General features: G+C 43.7%; 1 protein-coding gene across 8 annotated transcripts in view; it reads right to left on the bottom strand.

The window, feature by feature from the left end:
- MAP2K4 (mitogen-activated protein kinase kinase 4) overlaps positions 1–12,672 on the bottom strand; it is a 104,859-nt gene extending 92,187 nt beyond the window's left edge. For 2 of the 8 annotated variants that reach the window (XM_055576486.1, XM_055576488.1), the window contains exons 1-2: positions 12,516–12,658; positions 2,358–2,423 (exon numbers count right to left, since the gene is read on the bottom strand). In XM_055576486.1, the coding sequence (XP_055432461.1) occupies positions 2,358–2,423; positions 12,516–12,633 (184 nt within the window). In that variant the 5' untranslated portion in view covers positions 12,634–12,658. Of the gene's footprint in view, positions 1–2,357; positions 2,424–12,515 lie in introns of all 8 variants that reach the window. The other 6 variants (XM_055576491.1, XM_055576489.1, XM_055576487.1 and 3 more) reach the window with 6 other exon arrangements.
- Positions 12,673–18,299: the final 5,627 nt, after the last annotated feature.

The raw sequence follows: 18,299 nt of genomic DNA on the forward strand, positions 1-18,299 counted from the left end.
CTGGGGAATTTCAAAAGCCAGAAAACTGAAAGGAGACCTCCCAAACAAAGATGGAGAAATAAAAAGGGAGAGCGCAGTCAGTGTGAAGAAGTGGTGAAAGCAACCAAAGGTGGGCATATACACACTTCCCAGTTGGGTTCTGTCGCAACAGTAAAGCGTGCAACACCTCAAACCTGGTATTTCCACAGCAAACGGAAAGAGACAGCACCGCACCATTTAGACAGTCTGAAGGCATCTTACCTAAAGAGCTTTACAGTCGCTGTATACATGATTTAAACTTAATACAATCAATATCTCTCATATTGTGGACTATTCTCTATAGTCCACCAAAGGACTAAGAGAAAAAAACAACAGTGTAAATGCAATTCTAAATTTTTTAAATGGCAACATTTTTCTTAAGTTAGATTTTATGTCCATACATAAATAAATATTTTTAAATTACATTAAATATCAGAACAATGTTTTATGTTAAAATATAAAAACTGTTGCAATAAATGTGTCATATACATTTAAAACTTAGCATAAATTAGAAGCTGTAACTTCATTACATGGAAGTATGTATCATATGTGTAGGTTCCCTATAAGCAGGAAATCAGGTACCATTTTTAGTTTAAGGTAAGACAAGGATGACAATATGGACCAATTAAAAAATATTTATCCTAGGGTCTAGCATACTCTATTACTCATTATAGATTTATATCACGGGAAAACCACTCAAGAAATAAATTTTTGTTAACTACTTTTCCAAGGAAGTCATAATGTTCAACCAATGGAAATTAAGTATGTTGCTTCCATTGACTTCCCTGATAGCTCAGTTGGTAAAGAATCCACCTGCAATGCAGGAGAACCCAGTTCAATTCCTGGGTTGGGAAGACCCACTGGGAAAGGTTAGGCTATCCACTCCAGCTAGTAAAGAATATGCCCACAATGTGGGAGACCTGGGTTCAATTCCTGGGTTGGGAAGATCCCCTGGAGAAGGGAAAGGCTACCCACTCCAGTATTCTGGCCTGGAGAATTCCTTGGACTGTATGGTCCACGGGGTCACAAAGATTTGGACATGACTGAGTGACTTTCACTCACTCACTTCCATCAGAAAGTTTTAAAACAGCAGAAATGTTTTCTCCAGGTTAAACTATTTCGTTTGAACTAACTTAAAAATGATACATATCAGAGGATCTAAAATGTCCAGCATGGTGACTATAGCTAGCAACACAGTATTATATACTTGAAAGCTGCTAAGAGAGTAAATGTTAAAGGTCCTCACTCTTGGTTATGTGAGGTGATGGAGGTGTGAACTAACCCTACTGTGGTAATCATTTCACAATATGTAAGAGCATCAGACCATCATGCATGTACCTTAAACTCACACAGTGACATGTATCAATTACGTCTCACAAAGCTGGAGGAAAGAGAACAGTATATATAAAAAAGTGGCCATGGAGTTCCCTGGTTGCCCAGTTGCCCACACTTTCACTGCCAGGTCCTGGGTTCAATCCGGGAACTGATTCAATTAGGGAACTGATATCCTGGCAAATGGCATAGCCAAAAAGTAAAAAAAAAAGCACGATTGTTATTCTTCTCCACTCTATGAAACAACAAGCAGAAGATGAACACATTGTATTTTGGGATATATTTGTGGTAACTAAAGAACAGTCTTCTTGAATTGGGACTTTTTTATATTGCATTTTATACAAATGACATCTAAGTTTAAAATTTATTTGTTTTAGCTTTAGAAATTTTGCTTTCCTATAGAAAACCTATTCGGTAGTCTATGAAGACTGGTGCTCTAATATACAACCCTGGTCTATTTTGAGGGGAGTGGAAAGGAGAAAGAAAAAAAGCTTTGTTTTTAAAGAAAAAAATTTAAAATTCATTAAATGCATGCTTTAAAATAAGTCAACTTTAAAGCATGAAGTCTCAGAGTACAGTTATACTATATACTTTTTTGCACTCCAATCGTAAAAGTGAACTTTCTTCAACTTGTGATTTAAATTGGCTAAGTCCAAATATCTATATACATCTTTCTATACAACTATATACTATGAATGTATATCTTTCTAAATCTAGTATATCTGTCTATGTCTATATCTATATACCTCTTTCTATACTTACATACATTTGAATACCTACATATGTTTCTCCTAGGTCAATCCAAGTGAAAGCAAGAACAATTTACAATCAAGAATGTAACACAGATTTTTTTTTTTTTTTTAATTTGGGAAACTAATGAAAAATGGAAGCTCCTTCAAAGTAAAACTGCTATGGTTGGTTAGTTGAAACAATAGTGGACACATTCCCAATACCAAGATGGATATGAAAAAAGTAAGTAGCATAATATCATAAAACTTGTAGCTTACTTTGTGCCTTTTCACAGAAGTTTATCTGAAAGCCTAAAGTAAAAGAGATAAGTTCCAGTTCATTTACTGCAAATCAAACAAACCAAAATTAGAACATGACATTGCATTTTTATATTACAATCAAGAACAGTTCAAAGCACATAACCTCCACCATCACAGAGATAACTATAACACATGGGCTTTCTTTAAAAACTCAGCTCTTTCTGATGTAGATGTACTTTTATAATTATATGGAACTGAAATCAAGTTCAAATTATAAGAGTTACATTGTCTTTACCCTTACTTTTCGCATCTATTCAATAAAAAGAATAGCTATTAGCCCTTAGAAGTTAATAGTAACTTTTAAGACAGTTTTGTTGATTTTTTCAATCTACAAGTTCAGAACATATCACATTTTATTAACTCAAATTACAAACTCGAAACTATTTGACTACTACCCCTGATTCGAAAGCTTTGGTAGTTGATAAATTGTAAAAGCTAAACACGCATAGCAACATTCTGCCAATGAGCTAACATCAAATGATAAGACAGTGAACTACTAAAGAGGTGCTGAAATTCTCTAAAGTAGGCCTGAAAAAAGACCATGCCCCTAGAAATGATAAGCCGCACTATAGGAGCTATAGGAAGAAAACCTGTAAATTCTCCTTAGATACATGAACATATTTCCAAATTCAATTAGGTCTGGTTATACCTTCCACATACATTTGAAAGTGAAAGTGAAAGTGAGGTAGCTCAGTCGTGTCGGACTCTCTGTGACCCCGTGGATTGTAGCCTAGTAGGTTCTTCCCTCCATGGGATTCTCCAGGCAAGAATACTGGAGTGGGTTGCCATTTCCTTCTCCAGGGGATCTTCCCAGCTCAGGGATCGAACCCGCATCTCCCGCATTGCAGGCAGACGCTTTAACCTCTGAGCCACCGGGGATTCCCCCCACATACATTTATATAGATAGATGTAATTCTGTAAAATGCACCCAAATGAGCTGTTCAAAACAAAAGCCTTCCAAAATACAAATGAATATGTATTCATTTGCCCTCAGTCTATTAGGTGAATTTCCAGTTTTCTTAGTGGTCTACCTATACCTCTGTTTTTTATTGCTTTGGGGAACAAAATGGAGAAATCAAATTTAGAATGAGTTTTGCTCAAATGCATTTATACAAATTCAATCAAAATTTGTAGGAAAAAGAGCCAGGACAAAAAAAAGGATTATCTCTCCTATCCAGCTATCAAAATTCTTAGGATTTTAAGTTATAGGACTTCCCTGATAGCACAGTGGATAGGAGATGGCCTGCCAATGCAGGAGACATGGGTTTGATCCCTGGTCCAGGAAGACCCCACATGCTCTAGAGCAACTAAGCCCATGCACCATAATTACTGAGCCCCTTGTACTTTAGGGCCGCATGCCATAACTGCTGAAGCCCACACATCTTGCTGCTGCCACTGCTGCTAAGTCACTTCAGTCGTGTCCAACTCTATGCGACCCCATAGACGGAAGCCCACCAGGCTCCCCCATCCCTGGGACTCTCCAGGCAAAAACACTGGAGTGGGTTGCCATTTCCTTCTCCAATGCATGAAAGTGAAAAGCGAAAGGAAAGTCGCTCAGTCGTGTCCGACTCTTAGCGACCACATGGACTGCAGCCCACCAGGCTCCTCCATCCATGGGATTTTCCAGGCAAGAGTACTGGAGTGGGGTGCCATTGCCTTTTCCGCCACACATCTTAAAAGTCTAGAAACACTCTTCAAGGAGCGGTGGGGGGGGGGGGGCGCGGTGTGCCGCGGGGAGGATTCTGTGGGTGTTATGAACCTAAGCAACTAAAAGCCAGCCAGCATCCACCAGGCACAAGTCAGGAGAAATGGGAGCTGGCAGCGGGCGTTCTGGAAGCAACTGTGGAAAAGGAACACGGAGGAGCTCAGAGGCCCGTCTCCCACCCTCACCACTGGAAGAGGGAGGGGGAAATTCACCTGCAGACTGGAGAGGAAGCTGGTAAAACACTGAAACAATTCGATAGTTACTATTCTCTTGTTAGCTCTAAATACAGTCAGTAGTTGCTACTAGGTAGCAAAAATGAAAGGGGAGAGAAGAGGTGAACTGAACAGCAATATGAATGGGGAAAGGAGCAGGAAAAATAAATCTGAAAGGTATGTGAAGAAGAATGAGAAGGATCTGTATGGTTGTAGTAAAAATAAGTCACAGAGTAAAAGTATATGCTATATGCTAAGTCACTTCAGTCGTGTCCGACTCTGTGCGACCCCATAGACGGCAGCCCAACAGGCTCCCCTGTCCCTGGGATTCTCCAGGCAAGAACACTGGAGTGGGTTGCCATTTCCTTCTCCAATGCATGAAAGTGAAAAGAGAAAGTGAAGTCGCTCAGTCGTGTCCGACCCTCAGCGACCCCATGGACTGCAGCCCTCCAGGCTCCTCCATCCATGGGATTTTCCAGGCAAGAGTACTGGAGTGGGGTGCCATTGCCTTTAATAGGAAAAAATTTAAGGCATATGTAACTGGGAATGTTAGAAATGTCACCAATTACTCTCCGAACACATTAGAAGTTAAGCCTTTTAAATGCTAAAAAGTTCTAAAAACTTGGAAGTTCTATAATCAGTACAGAATCCATGCATGTAACTAAAAACAGAGCGGGTAAAATTCTCGAAGCAAAACTACAGACTAACCTGCTGCTGCTGCTGCTAAGTCGCTTCAGTCGTGTCCGACTCTGTGCGACCCCAAAGACGGCAGCCCACCAGGCTCCCCCGTCCCTGGGATTCTCCAGGCAAGAACACTGGAGTGGGTTGCCATTTCCTTCTCCAATGCATGAAAGTGAAAAGTGCAAGTGAAGTCGCTCAGTCGTGTCCGACTCTTAGCGACCCCATGGACTGCAGCCCACCAGGCTCCCCCATCCATGGGATTTTCCAGGCAAGAGTACTGGAGTGGGGACAGACTAACCTAGTTATGGATTAAGTGACCAGGTGAACAGACTCTAAGGACTCATACTTACTTCCCTGTCTGCATTATTCTTCATTCAGAAAAGATCTGCTAACTGACCTGGGGTTCACGGGCAAGCATGGGCTAGAGAAACTGGAACAGAACGACTTGTCTTTTCCTTGAAATTCCATGTCATCTTACCGATGAAGTCAGAAAAAAAGTTATTAGTACATCTTTCTAGACCTCTAAGACTACACATACACACATGCATGTATACATATACAACACTTACACACACACACACACACACATATGTAGAGAGAGAGAACCTATATATAGAAAGATTATATAAATATGGAGAAGAACCCGCCAAGGTCAGAGAACTGGTGCTTACAGTACAGTACAGATGAGGGAAAGTTTATGATGTTCAAAGGGCAGGGCGGGGCCAAGGGAGCCACCACCAACCTTGTAAAAGAGAAAGATGGTGAGAAAGAAATGGGGGGGAAAACTTCCAAAATCCTCAACTTAAGCAAGTTTGTGATTGTTGTAATTATCCCATTAATATTCATTCACATATATTCAATTTTTGAGGTCTCACTTGCTCACAAATTACATCTAAATTCTGTCTTTCCATGCACATACTCTGAGCCCTGAATCTCCGAGAGTAGTGCGTAGCAGCTGAACCCACTGCTAGTAACAGGTTAAATTTTCAAAATCTTAGGTGCTGCACTCTTTAACTTAGTATCTGTACCCAGGGCCTTAGTTTTACTTGATCTCCTGCTTCAAATTTGAGTCCTTTTCATTTTATCTGGCCCCAACCAAGTTTCTTTTCACCAAATCTCAGACATCCAATGATAAAACACAGAGTTACACAGGGCAGGATGCTAGCAAGCCCACAAAAGAAATAAAGGTGGAGGAGGGGGTTTCCTCTCCTTTTTCTCAGCAGGCTTCTCCCGCATGTTCCCCTCATTCTCAACCTCTAGCCCCAATCCTGAGAAGCCCTTAACTGGCCATAACTGGAAACCTACAATTTACTGTACTTACCAGATAAAGTGAGCTTGTCTGCAACACTTTAAAAGGCTGCTTAGGATGTGTGTGAGTGTACATTAAAACCAAAGGCATAACGGTGTTTAAGAAAGTAGAAAACAAAATAAAGAATGTCACACCCAGGTTCTAGTTCCAACTGTGAAACTCAAACAAGTCATCTCACTTGAGCCCAGTTTCCTCATTTATATATACGATTAACAATAACATCAAGAGATCTCAGAATTTGAAGCAGCATGCCCACATGTAAAGCTGCTTGTCAAATGGCCCTCATGGGGCACAGCAACCATCCCCTTTCTCTTCATCTGGGCGGGGGTACAATGGGGCGGGGGGTGGGGAGGGGTCTAAGTAGTTGCCCACCTCCTCAGAAGCACCTTATGGTTTCCAGACACCCTGGATTCTAGAAATGCTGAAAAGGGATGATGACTACAGTACAAAGCCCACCTGACATAAAGACAATCACAGCTGCCTGCTTCCTGGGTCAGGCCACAGACCAAGCACCCAAACCCTCCTTCTACACAGCAGAAGATGCCAGCAGCAGGTCTCCTTACAACTCCAACCTCAGAATTCTGGCGCATGCCTTCAACTGTAAAGTCACTCACAGTACACGATGGCAGCTCTAACATCTAAGCACCTATCTAAGCCTATCCAGACCTTGTTTTTGCAATGTACTTAGACAGAGTTCCACAGATTTCCTGCTGGGTTACTTCCTTGAGTTTTCCTGACTTCACCTTTCTCAAATTGCAAAGGAACCCACCTTAATAGAGTAACTCCAGGTTATCTGCATCATTCAGAACTAGTCACTCACAATTAACATTCAGGATCTTGTCAGTCCCCATATGCCCAGTTCCTTTCCTCCCTGTGGCTGGTGACTACCTTACTGACTCCGATTTTATAACTAAGCGCTGAAATACCATCTCACCTCATGCTAGGAAGCCTAGGAAAGAAGAACAAAGGCTGCCTGTCACCAGGTCGATTAAAACCCACTTTCACCAGGGCAAGTCCCTCAGTATAAATGTCTATTCCCTGATCTAAGAAAGGGGACCATGCTCACCTACCCTTAAAGAGAGCTTATGAGCATCAACTTAAGTAAAGACGGTGGAAAAAGAGCTGTGATAACTATTAGTTTCCCTTCTTGACTTTAAATCTGAATTATACTTCCTCAGATTGTATTGTGTGGGCTGTCCAGATCTCCAAGTGATAGAGGTCCATCTGAATTATGCGCAATGGAGTTGATCTGATTTCCAGACCCCTAAAAATAAGAAAAACTCTATGGCCCAAGTCAATTCAAGCTTCTCAAATGAGGTAACAGAAACAGAACAGGAAAAGAGAAATTTACAAAAAAAGAAACATGACTTAAAATACAGGGTTCTCTAATACATCACTTTAAACACGTGTCAATATACAGTCTGATAAGGGACATTAAGGAAAACATGAGAAAATAAGTATCTTGAAAGCATTATGTTTTTCTACTTTCTTAAATTTAATACTAGGGTTACTCTCCTTTTTAAGGAACATAGAGAAACACATCACGTGCTTTGAGGGGGCACCAATTTCCTGAGCTGAGTTTTATTTTTCAGGTCATGTCAAATAAACGGTGAGAGAAAGTGTGTTCCAACACACTAGGAAAGGCAACCCACTCCAAAGTTTGGAACCTTATCCCTGTGCACCATTCAGTGTTTTTAAATTAGGATTGAGGCACACTCCTCTGGTAAATGGTAAAGACAGACAGTCAAATAGAATCACAATTAGGGCATTTCATACTAATTTTGTATATGCAAATATTACTGGGAGAAAAAAGTATACTGATTCAAATTTTCACTTTTCCTCAACAGATATGTTTCATTACACTTGTAAGTTTTGTGTGTGTGTTTGTGTTTTCTTTCTGTAAAATTTTTAACGAGGTATAATTGACATAACGTTCTATTAGTTTCCAGTATACAACTAGATTCGATGTTTGTACAAATTGAGAAATGATCACCACACAATAAGTCAAATTAACATTCATCATCATACATAAAAAAACTTTCCTGTGATGAGAACTTCTAAGATCTACTCTGTAAGCAACTTTCAAATATGCAATACAATATTATTAACTATGGTTGCTATGCTGTGCGTTATTTTGTATATTTTTTAAAAGCAGAATCAAGTTATCTTTTTACTTAAATTGACATTTGTAAAATGTTCAGCTGAGGGTAAATGGGTAAGGAATGGGCTAGTCTATAAGTTTTCTGTTATACATACATACATGTTATACATGTATTATACATGTTATAAGAGACTCAAAAAAAGAAAAATTGCCTAGATAAGCACATTAACAGAATCAGAGGCACCTATAACATATAATTTATAACCACTTCCTGTAACAAGTACTTTACAGATGTCTCTGTTTTTCACACACACTTACAGATTCTAACTATTCTAACCATTTTTTAAAAACTGACATTTCTCAGCTACCCAAGTAAAGTTTAAGATGTTTTATTTTTCCCTGCTTTAAGTTTTCCATAATAAATTTCTCATTTTTTAAAATGTATTCATTTTTAAGGGGCTACTATTTAACAAACCATGTTTAATAACAATCCTTATATACGTATGTGTGCGTGCATGCTAAGTCGCTTCAATCGTGTCCAGCTCTTCATGACCCTATGGGCCACCAGCCTCCTCTGTCCATGGGATTCTCCAGGCAAGAATACTGGAGTGGGTTGTCATGCCCTTTTCCAGGGGATCTTCCCGACCCAGGGATAGAACCTGGGTCTCTTAGCCTCCTGCACTGGCAGATGGGTTCTCTACCACTAGTGCCACCTGGGAAGGCCCTTTATATACATGTAGAGATTTTATAATTTTCAAAGCACTTTCATAAGCATTAATCTAATAATGTGATTCTCACAACAGGCCTGTAAGTATTATCCCTACTTTAACAAATGAGAAAACAGATGAGTTCAGAAAAGGCTGGTAATTTTGCCAAGGTCGCAGAGCTTGTACATGGCAGAGCAGTTACCTGAACTCAGGAAGAATACTCATCGAGAACATTCTGAACAGAAATGCTCAATAATGAAAAATGGAAATAAACAGTTCACAGAAAAGGGTAGAACCCAATGATAATGAAGCTAAAGAAACTCCACGATGAGGGGTTAGGAACTCATCTGCTAATAATGAAAGAGACAATTAATTAGACCATAATAAGAGCATTGTTGCTATTAACAATGATAATGCCTAATATCACTGATATGCCTAATATGTATTGATCACATACTTAACTGTATGTCAGGCCCACGCTGTATCTGCATTCTAGAAGTTCCTGTAAAGTAAGCTGTATTCCTACTTTCTAATGGAGAGACTGACACTTGGAAAGGTTAAGTATCTTGCCCAAGATCACAGAATTCGTAAATCCTGATGAAGAGATTCAAATCCAGGACTCCAGAGCTCTGGCTTAACTTAAGCATTATATTAAAAAACAGTAATTCTCAACTGAGACCACTCCTGGGTCACAAACCTCAGACCATAAAAAAGTGTGCAGAGTGATCCAGTGTCCAGCACAATGCTCATCACACAGATCGACCGCGACGTCTGTTAGATGATGTATATTCCACGTGGCCCCTCAACTGAACCCCATTACTGGAATGAGCACAGTCATTAACAACTCCAGAGAGACAGTACTTTAGGGTGGCAACTGACCATGTTTGGGGGTGGGTGAGGGAAGGAGTGGCATTTACCAAACAACCAAGGATCACAAGTTTGACCTAAAGCCAAAGATCTGGTAGGTGAAGGTGGGGAGGTGAGGCTCTAACATCACAAGACAAGTGAAGATCCTACCCAGCTGCTTAAGCCCATGGTTTGTAACCCGGGTTGCACAAGAGACCATCCTGAGAGCTTCAAGTGCTTCTCTTCATTCTGAGTAATCGAGATCGGTTCAAGAAGATATAACCAACAGGTTCCTGAATCAATCAAGGCTACACACAGCAGTGACAAAAGAAAATTCATCAGGAGTTCAAAGAGAAGTCTTAAAGTCCTCCCTCTCCCTTTTAAACTGGGTTCTGCTTACTAGGGGCTTCCCCAGTGGCTCAGCAGTAAAGAATCTGCTTGCGCTGCAGGAGACTCGGGTTCAATCCCTGGGTTGGGAAGATCCCCTGGAGAAGGAAAATGGCAACCCACTCCAGGATCTTGCCTGGGAAATCCCATGGACAGAGAAGCCTGGCCGGCTACAGTTCATGGGGTTGCAGAGTCAGACACAACTGAATGACTAAACAACAACAAAACTGCATATTAGAAAGGTCAGCTGACTGGATATAAAAACCCAGGGGTTGGGAGGAGGAGAATGGAGAGCATCAGAGTAACCCCTAACCATGATGCCTTTCTCTGAGTTCCTAGAATACTTCAGGCTCTTTTCCACTTTTTGGAATCTTCACATGTATGGTTCTCTTTGCCTAGAACCCTCTTCTTTATCACAAGAATCATCTTACCAGACAGGTCCTCTAAGACCACCTTATCAAAGCAGACTGCCCCCTCCCCTATCAAATTCTACCCCAGCCTGTTACTTTCATTACCCTTTTCTCAATTAGCAATTTTTCTTATTTATCTGCACAGCCTTCCCTCCCCAATCCTACCTGAAGAATAAGCTCCATCAAGAATGAGGCTTTCTGATTCACTCTTTCCTATAAACAGCACTATGAGCTGGAGCACTATGCCCGGCACTAAACAGATGCTCAATAAATATTTTTTGGAAAATAAATGTCTACAGCTTTTTCAAACTATCAGCCTCCCTATCCTCAGCCCCCTCCCCCCAAACTTGCATATTTATAAGCTCATTAAGTCACTCGTTTTGGATATGCAATACAATCTAAAGTTGTCATTTTACTGTTTCATTTCACCACCACCAACGGAAAGATCAGGAAATGCATCCTGTATTCATCTGTATACTGTGCAACACAGTGGCATCCAGGAACTAATTCCAACTTATCATCTGAGGACCTGCACAGAAAGTGTCCTCTCTGTTCCTTACCTATATCCCAGGTGGAGGGGGACAGGGAGGTAAAAATGACAAAAATCCCCCCGTCTCCGCTTCCTGAATCACACTCGCATAAACCCGAAAGACTCAATAAATATCAAACCTAACTAGACACACGGCCTAAGACAGATCTTAGAGCCCTTTAGGTAAATGTTCATCCAAGAGTAACCATGGCCACACTGACCATGAAGGGTAACCCCGCTGATTCTGTTAGCTATTGAAGAAGGCAAGTAGTTTGCGAAAGTTGTCAGGAGATTTCCGAGATTCCCTATTTTTGAAAATAATGTAACTGCTCAAAATTCCCCAGTAAACTCAAGGAAACGGTCCCTGATGGGCTGGGGCCTAGTATTTTTTAACAACACCGCCAGTCAAGGGCTACAGAGAGCTCACAGGCGTTCCCGGTGGGGCAAGTCACTGATGAGGAGGGCAGCTCCAGGTGCGTAGGCCCCACGCAGACCCACTCTTGACCCCAGCCTTTCGAGGTCCCGGATCTCTCCCTTTAAACCCAATTCCCAGTTTTAATTTATTTGGTCCGCATGCAACGCTAGCACAGAAACCCCCGGCCCGAAACAAATCGCCGCTCCCGGGCCAAGGGCTGTCTCATTACCTCTCACAGGTGGCACAGGCCGGAGTCACCCCCCGCCCAGTCCGGCGCGCGGAAACCCTGCAAAAGTTTGCAAACCGAGGGTCCAGAGGGCCCGCGCGAAGCGCAGAGGTCAGCGCGGCTGCCGGGCTCGGCGGCGCCCGCGGGACCAAGATGGCCCTGCGCGGGCCCCACGGCGGTGGGGAGAGGGCCGGGGCGCCGCCGCCGCCCTCAGCAGCCGGGACCGCAGGCCAGGCCCGGGCGCCTCCAGCCGCCGCCCGGCCGCGCGTTCCCGGAAAGGCGGGCGGGGCGCGCCAGGTAAGCGGGGCCGCGGCGGGGCGGCCGCGGGGGCGGGTCGGACTCTAGGTGGGCCCGGCGGCCGGCGGCGGGGCGAGCCCCGGGCCGCGCGGGCGCGGGTGGAGGCCGCGGCCCGCCGCCGGGAGCCAGGCCGAGCCCGGGAAGGCCGGGGAGGTGGGAGGCTGGCCGGGGCGGGCGGCGCGACCGCTTCCTCAGCCGGGTCCGGGGGCGTCCGCAGCGCGGAGACAGGCCGCGACGACGCGGACGGCAGAGCCGGGGGGGCCGGGGTCTCGGCGCCGCCGCCTTCCTTACCCTGCATGCTGCTGACGGCCGGGTGGCCGGGCGCCGGGGACCCCGCGGGGCCCGGGGTGCCGCTGCCGCCCCCGGAGCCGCCGCCGCCGCCGCCGCCGCTGGGGCTCGGAGCCGCCATTGTTGGGAGTGAGGAGCCGAGCGGCGCCGCGGCGGCTGCAATGCAGCAAGCTCGGCCTCTCGCACGGCCGAGGGGCGGGGCCAGCGCCGCCTTGGTCCCGCCTCCGGGCACGCCCCCTGGCACGCCTCCGCCCGCGCCTGACGCCGAGCCGCACCAGATGCGGAGCCGCAGAGCCGCTCAGGTCGCGGGTGCCCGGCCCAAGAGACCGGCAGAGGTCCTGATCCGGGGCTGCTGGCCCGCTGAGGGGCCTACAGCGGTCTGAGAGTGTGTGCATCTGGGGGATAAAAGGGTACATAGTTTTAATCATTCCCACAGAGGTCTGTGACCCCGAAAGTTCAAGAAGCCTGTTGTTGAAATCTCAGAATTTAAAATCAGAATCTTAAAACTGAAACCGGGTCACGGAGGTCGTGCTTCTTGTCCAGTCTCTGGCATGGCACTTCCAGAAGGGAGTTGACTTGAGCTATGGAGCTCCTGTTAGGCCCTGCCTGTCACCCCAACCCTCTACACTGCCAAGGAAGATCCTAGAGAATGCTACTGAAAGTACTACCAATGGACCCACCCCAAGATCAAATCACAATCTATATTTTAATAATATCCCCAGGTGATCTGCATGCACATTAAATTTGAAAGCAGTACCGTCAGCACCCAAGCTTCCTGGCCTCCCAAAATGTGTGTGTGCGTGTGCGCTCAATCCTGTCTGATTCTTTGTGATCCCAAGGACTGTAGTCTGCCAGGCTCCTCTGTCCATGGGATTTCCCAGGCAAGAATACTGGAGCGGGTTGCCATTTCCTTCTCCAGGGGATCTTCCCGACCCAGGGATGGAACCCATGTCTCTCAAGTCTGCTGCATTGGCAGGCAGGTTCTTTATCACTAGCACCACCTCATCATCTGTATCACCATCTGGCTTCCCAGGTGGCTCAGTGGTAAAGAATCTGCCTGTCAATGCAGGAGACACAAGAGACAAGAGGTCAGTCCCTGGCTTGGGAAGATCGCCTGGAGGAGGAAATGGCAACCTACTCCAGGATTCTTTGCTGGAAAATCCCATGGACAGAGGAGTCTGGCGGGCTCAAGTCCACGGGGTCGCAGAGTCAGGTACAACTGAGCAACTGAGCTCACACATCACCACGTTCCCCTAAATACACACTGGGTTCTCTCCCTCACCTCCTCTACACCTTATAAGACCAGCTATAGAAATATGTAATTTATATATTAATTATATAAGATGGTAACCTCATAGAACAAAATCAGGTTTCTTCCAATGCTTGGCACAGACTGATTTTAGGAAGGTAGCAGCTAAAAAGAAAGAAAGAAAAAGTCCCTTATGAGACTAGGGGCTTGTGGACCAACAGAAATGTAATTGTGATGGTAAGGTATGGATCTCTGGGCAGAGGTATGTCTTGCCTATACATAGAATGACCAGCTATACAACATACCAGGTAATCTGAACCATGGAGCCAGATGATTCCTGCCCTTTGGAAGTATTGAGCAATCTGTACCAGGACATCCTTCCAGCAGACCTTATCTGTGCTGGAACTTCCTCCTAGCATATTGGTAATCCGTCCCCCATCAACAGAAACCTGCCTTCTTGCTCTGAAAACCACCCTCAGCCATCATCTTGATTGCACACAGTGGGTACAGATAGGGCTTGTGGTTTAGTTATCCAGTGGTCTCCAACTCTTTTGCGACATCATGGACTGTAGCCTGCCAGGCTTCCCTATCAATAGGATTCCCCAGGCAAGAATATTGGAGTGGATTGCTATTTCCTCCTCCAGGGGATCTTCCTGACTCAGGGATTGAACCTGCATCTCCTGCACTGCCAGGCAGATTCTTTACCACCGAGCCACCTGGGAAACCCCAGAGATAGGGCGTAGGGAAAGTTGCTGCTGCTGCTGCTAAGTCACTTCAGTCGTGTCTGACTCTGTGCGACCCCATAGACGGCAGCCCACCAGGCTCCCCCGTCCCTGGGATTCTCCAGGCAAGAACACTGGAGTGGGTTGCCATTTCCTTCTCCAGTGCATGAAAGTGAAAAGTGAAAGTGAAGTCGCTCAGTCGTGTCCGACTCTTTGTGACCCCATTGACTACAGCCTACCAGATTCCTCCGTCCATGGGATTTTCCAGGCAAGAGTACTGGAGTGGGGTGCCATTGCCTTCTCCGTAGGGAAAGTTAAGTGAAGGCAAATAGAAGGTGAGAACAGGTGGGTGTGCCTAAGTGGAGAGCCTCACATTTCCAGCCCTCCAGAACTCTCCTCCAAGGGCCTGGCAGATGGAGCAGTATCTCCAATTCCAGGTCACTATAAACATTGCCAAATTCCCATCTGGGAATCAGTATATACCAGCTTGCTCTTGTAAGTCCTGGGAAATCCTAATCAGAAGCTAGATGGAAAGTCCCCCATCCAGGCTGTTTAGCCCAGAGTGAAGGTTAAATACTCTATTGGCATCCTTGGCATGGTGCTGATGGGAAGAGAAGCAACAAAGGGCAGAGAAGAGGACACGCTGAAGCTCCCTAAACTCTCTTCTTTGGGGGTACAGATTCGAAGATGGCTTTCTTTTCTTTGGGGTTTATATTTTAGTACTCGAGAGGTTAGTATCAAAAATCAAATGAAATTCATCTTTCAAAACATCAACAAAACTTGCCAACAATTAGCAAAAAATGCTAATGGAAAAAAAAAAATAGGAATCCCGTCCCACCTCCACCCTTGTGCTAATTTTGCATTTCCATTGACTTGGCCTGTTTAACACACACGGGGAAGGCATCAACAGCCTCCTAGTTTCCTGGCACACAATCCAAATGTCATCATCAGACTCCAGATGAAGGGTTACTGACACCAAACAGTTCTATTTGAGCAATTTTCTAACACTGTATTCCAGTACCTGCCAGTAGGTTTCACAACCAGTCCCTGTGGTCTAAATGTCACTGCTGTGTATGTTATCTCATTTTTTCACTTGCAATTCCTTGGGTCTTGGAATGGTACCAAGAAATGGCTTGGAGGACTTCTCATCTCCCTACCCCAATAAGTACCGCAAGCATCTCTCCCCTGTTCTTTGCTGTGCACCACTGATAATACTTACAGTCGTATGTAAAGCATTACTAGCCCCCTTTTCCGATTATACATATTTCTCTAATAGAAACTTAAGAAAAACATTGACCTCATACAATTTAATGAACTTGAATATGAAAAATATATGTAACAAATAAACCTAGAGGAAAACATTCAAACTAGGAAATTCATTCAAGAAAGTTGAATTAAAAGAGTAAGTATATTGTGGAATATAAACTGATACAAATAAACTTATTTACAAGACAGAAATAGACTCACAGACATAAACATTTATGGTCACCAAAGTGGAAAGAGGGTGGGGGAGCGATCAATTAGCAGGTGCAAACTAGTGTATACAGAATGGACAAACAAAAAGGCCCTATGTACATATAGCGGGGAAGGCAATGGCACCCCACTCCAGTACTCTTGCCTGGAAAATCCCATGGATGGAGGAGCCTGGTAGGCTGCAGTCCATGGGGTCTCGAAGAGTCAGACACGACTGAGTGACTTCACTTTCACTTTTCACTTTCATGCATTGGAGAAAGAAATGACAACCCACTCCAGTGTTCTTGCCTGGAGAATCCCAGGGACAGCAGAGCCTGGTGGGCTGCCATCTATGGGGTCGCACAGAGTCGGACATGACTGAAGCGACTTAGCAGCAGCAGCAGCAGCATGTACATATAGACACAAGCTCCCATTAGTTTGAAGAAAGGTTGCCTTAACCTGAACTCAGTTATTTGTTGAAAATCATTCTCTCCCTGATCTTGTCTTAGCTCTTAGATAAAGATGGCCACTGATAGCTCATAAAACATAGGTACATTCCAATATCAATTTTGAGTTGTAAGACTTTCACATAATACTGCATCAAAATCTGTTATAAAGAGCTAAAATTTCATAAAGAACTAGAATTTTACCACTTCTTATCTGTTTTATTCATCTTTCCTTTCTCCACGTAAGTTGCTGGGCAGCAGGATTTGGAGAAAGTCTATTGATAATAAACCTTTGGTAGCTTATGAATTGTGAATATTATGAATGTAATATCTAAATGAAAAGTAATATGTAGCTAAATTGAGAATGATAGCTGTCCTTTTGTTATTGTAATAAGCATTCTTTTATAAGTAACAAAATATTACTGTATGTTTATATTCTTGTAAGCAGCTTCATTTAAAAATTAATCAGAAACAAATTAAGTCTGAAAAGTCTGTCTTATAAAGAGACACGTCTTTTTCCTTCCATGTTCTATTTTACTTACACAGAATGTTTCTTTTTTTCACCCTGTTGAACAGAAAACAAAGGTACCAAGTTTCTGTTCTCTGCTCAGATGCTACTTGAATAGCAATGAATTTCAAGGTACAGAGATGATAAATCCTGTAAGAATTTATCCAGTGAACATTTCTTACTAGATCAATAGAGTAAAATTTTTGATAGAATATCTCTACTTAACAGTCTTTATTGGTTCACTTCAAGTCTGAAAAAAAGGTTTTGTTAAGCCACCCTCCCATTTCTCTCTGGTGATTGTAACCTATTCTTGACAGGTACTACTCTAGAGCTCTCACCCTGTTTTTGGTGTTTTATGCCTTATTAAATCCAAGCCACAAGTGCAGTCAAATAAAAGGGAATAGTCTTTCAATCATTTCAATCCTAAAGGGAATCAACCCTGAATGTTCATTGGAAGGACTGACACTGAAGCTAGAGCTCCAATACTTTGGCCACCTGATGCGAAGAGCCGACTCACTGAAAAGACCCCAATGCTGAGAAAGACTGAAGGCAAAAGGAGAAGGGGACAACAGAGGATGAGATGTTAGATGCTTAGTATCACCAACTCAATGGACATGAATTTGAGCAAACTCCAGGAAATAGCGGAGGACAGAAGAACCTGGCCTGCTGCAGTCCATAGGGTCTCAAAGAGTTGGGCACAACGAGTGAACAACAACAAACCACTCTCTCCTGATGTTACATATATAAACCATATTTTAGCAAATCTTTCTTCCCTACCATCTCATGAGTCTGTGTGTTAGAATTCAAGATCTATTTTTAGACAGTTTGGTATAGTTCAGTGGTTTTCAGGAAGCAAAATTAAAGGATTTCTTGTTTCTTTCCCTCTCAGGCATGCTGGATCAAGGAGACATGATCTTAAAAGCTCAGGAGAGTATGACTACACAGAGATGGGTAGCAGCTGGTGATGCACAGGATGCTCCAGGGACTTCGGGGGGACCCTCATCATTGCTTCATCAGCTCCAAATGATGTCACTTAGAGTAAAAAAAGAATGTAAAAGGCATTTGTATTCAAAATGAGAATTTCAAAACTTGTGCTGGCCAAATGAAATACATGCTTCCAGCTCCTGGTTTGGAGGGTCCATAGCAGCATAAGAGGCAAGAAGGGATCATGGGTAAAATCCTGCAAGCTTTAATGAATACACTGTATGCCTGATTCTTGGTGACCACGCTTCTTCCAAGATAAGGTTATGCTCTATGCCTTTGGTTATGTGCTACTTCTTTTGCACCTCTCCGTGGGCAGCCTGAATCTCTCTTTAATGGCCCTCCAAGTCTTCCTAAAATAGACTACTGCTGCCAATTAATTTTCTCTGTGTTCTCCTAACACCACATCATGAATAGACTGTACTCTGG

This window comes from Bubalus kerabau, chromosome 4 (genome assembly GCF_029407905.1).
Source record: "Bubalus kerabau isolate K-KA32 ecotype Philippines breed swamp buffalo chromosome 4, PCC_UOA_SB_1v2, whole genome shotgun sequence".
Classification (NCBI taxonomy): domain Eukaryota; kingdom Metazoa; phylum Chordata; class Mammalia; order Artiodactyla; family Bovidae; genus Bubalus; species Bubalus kerabau.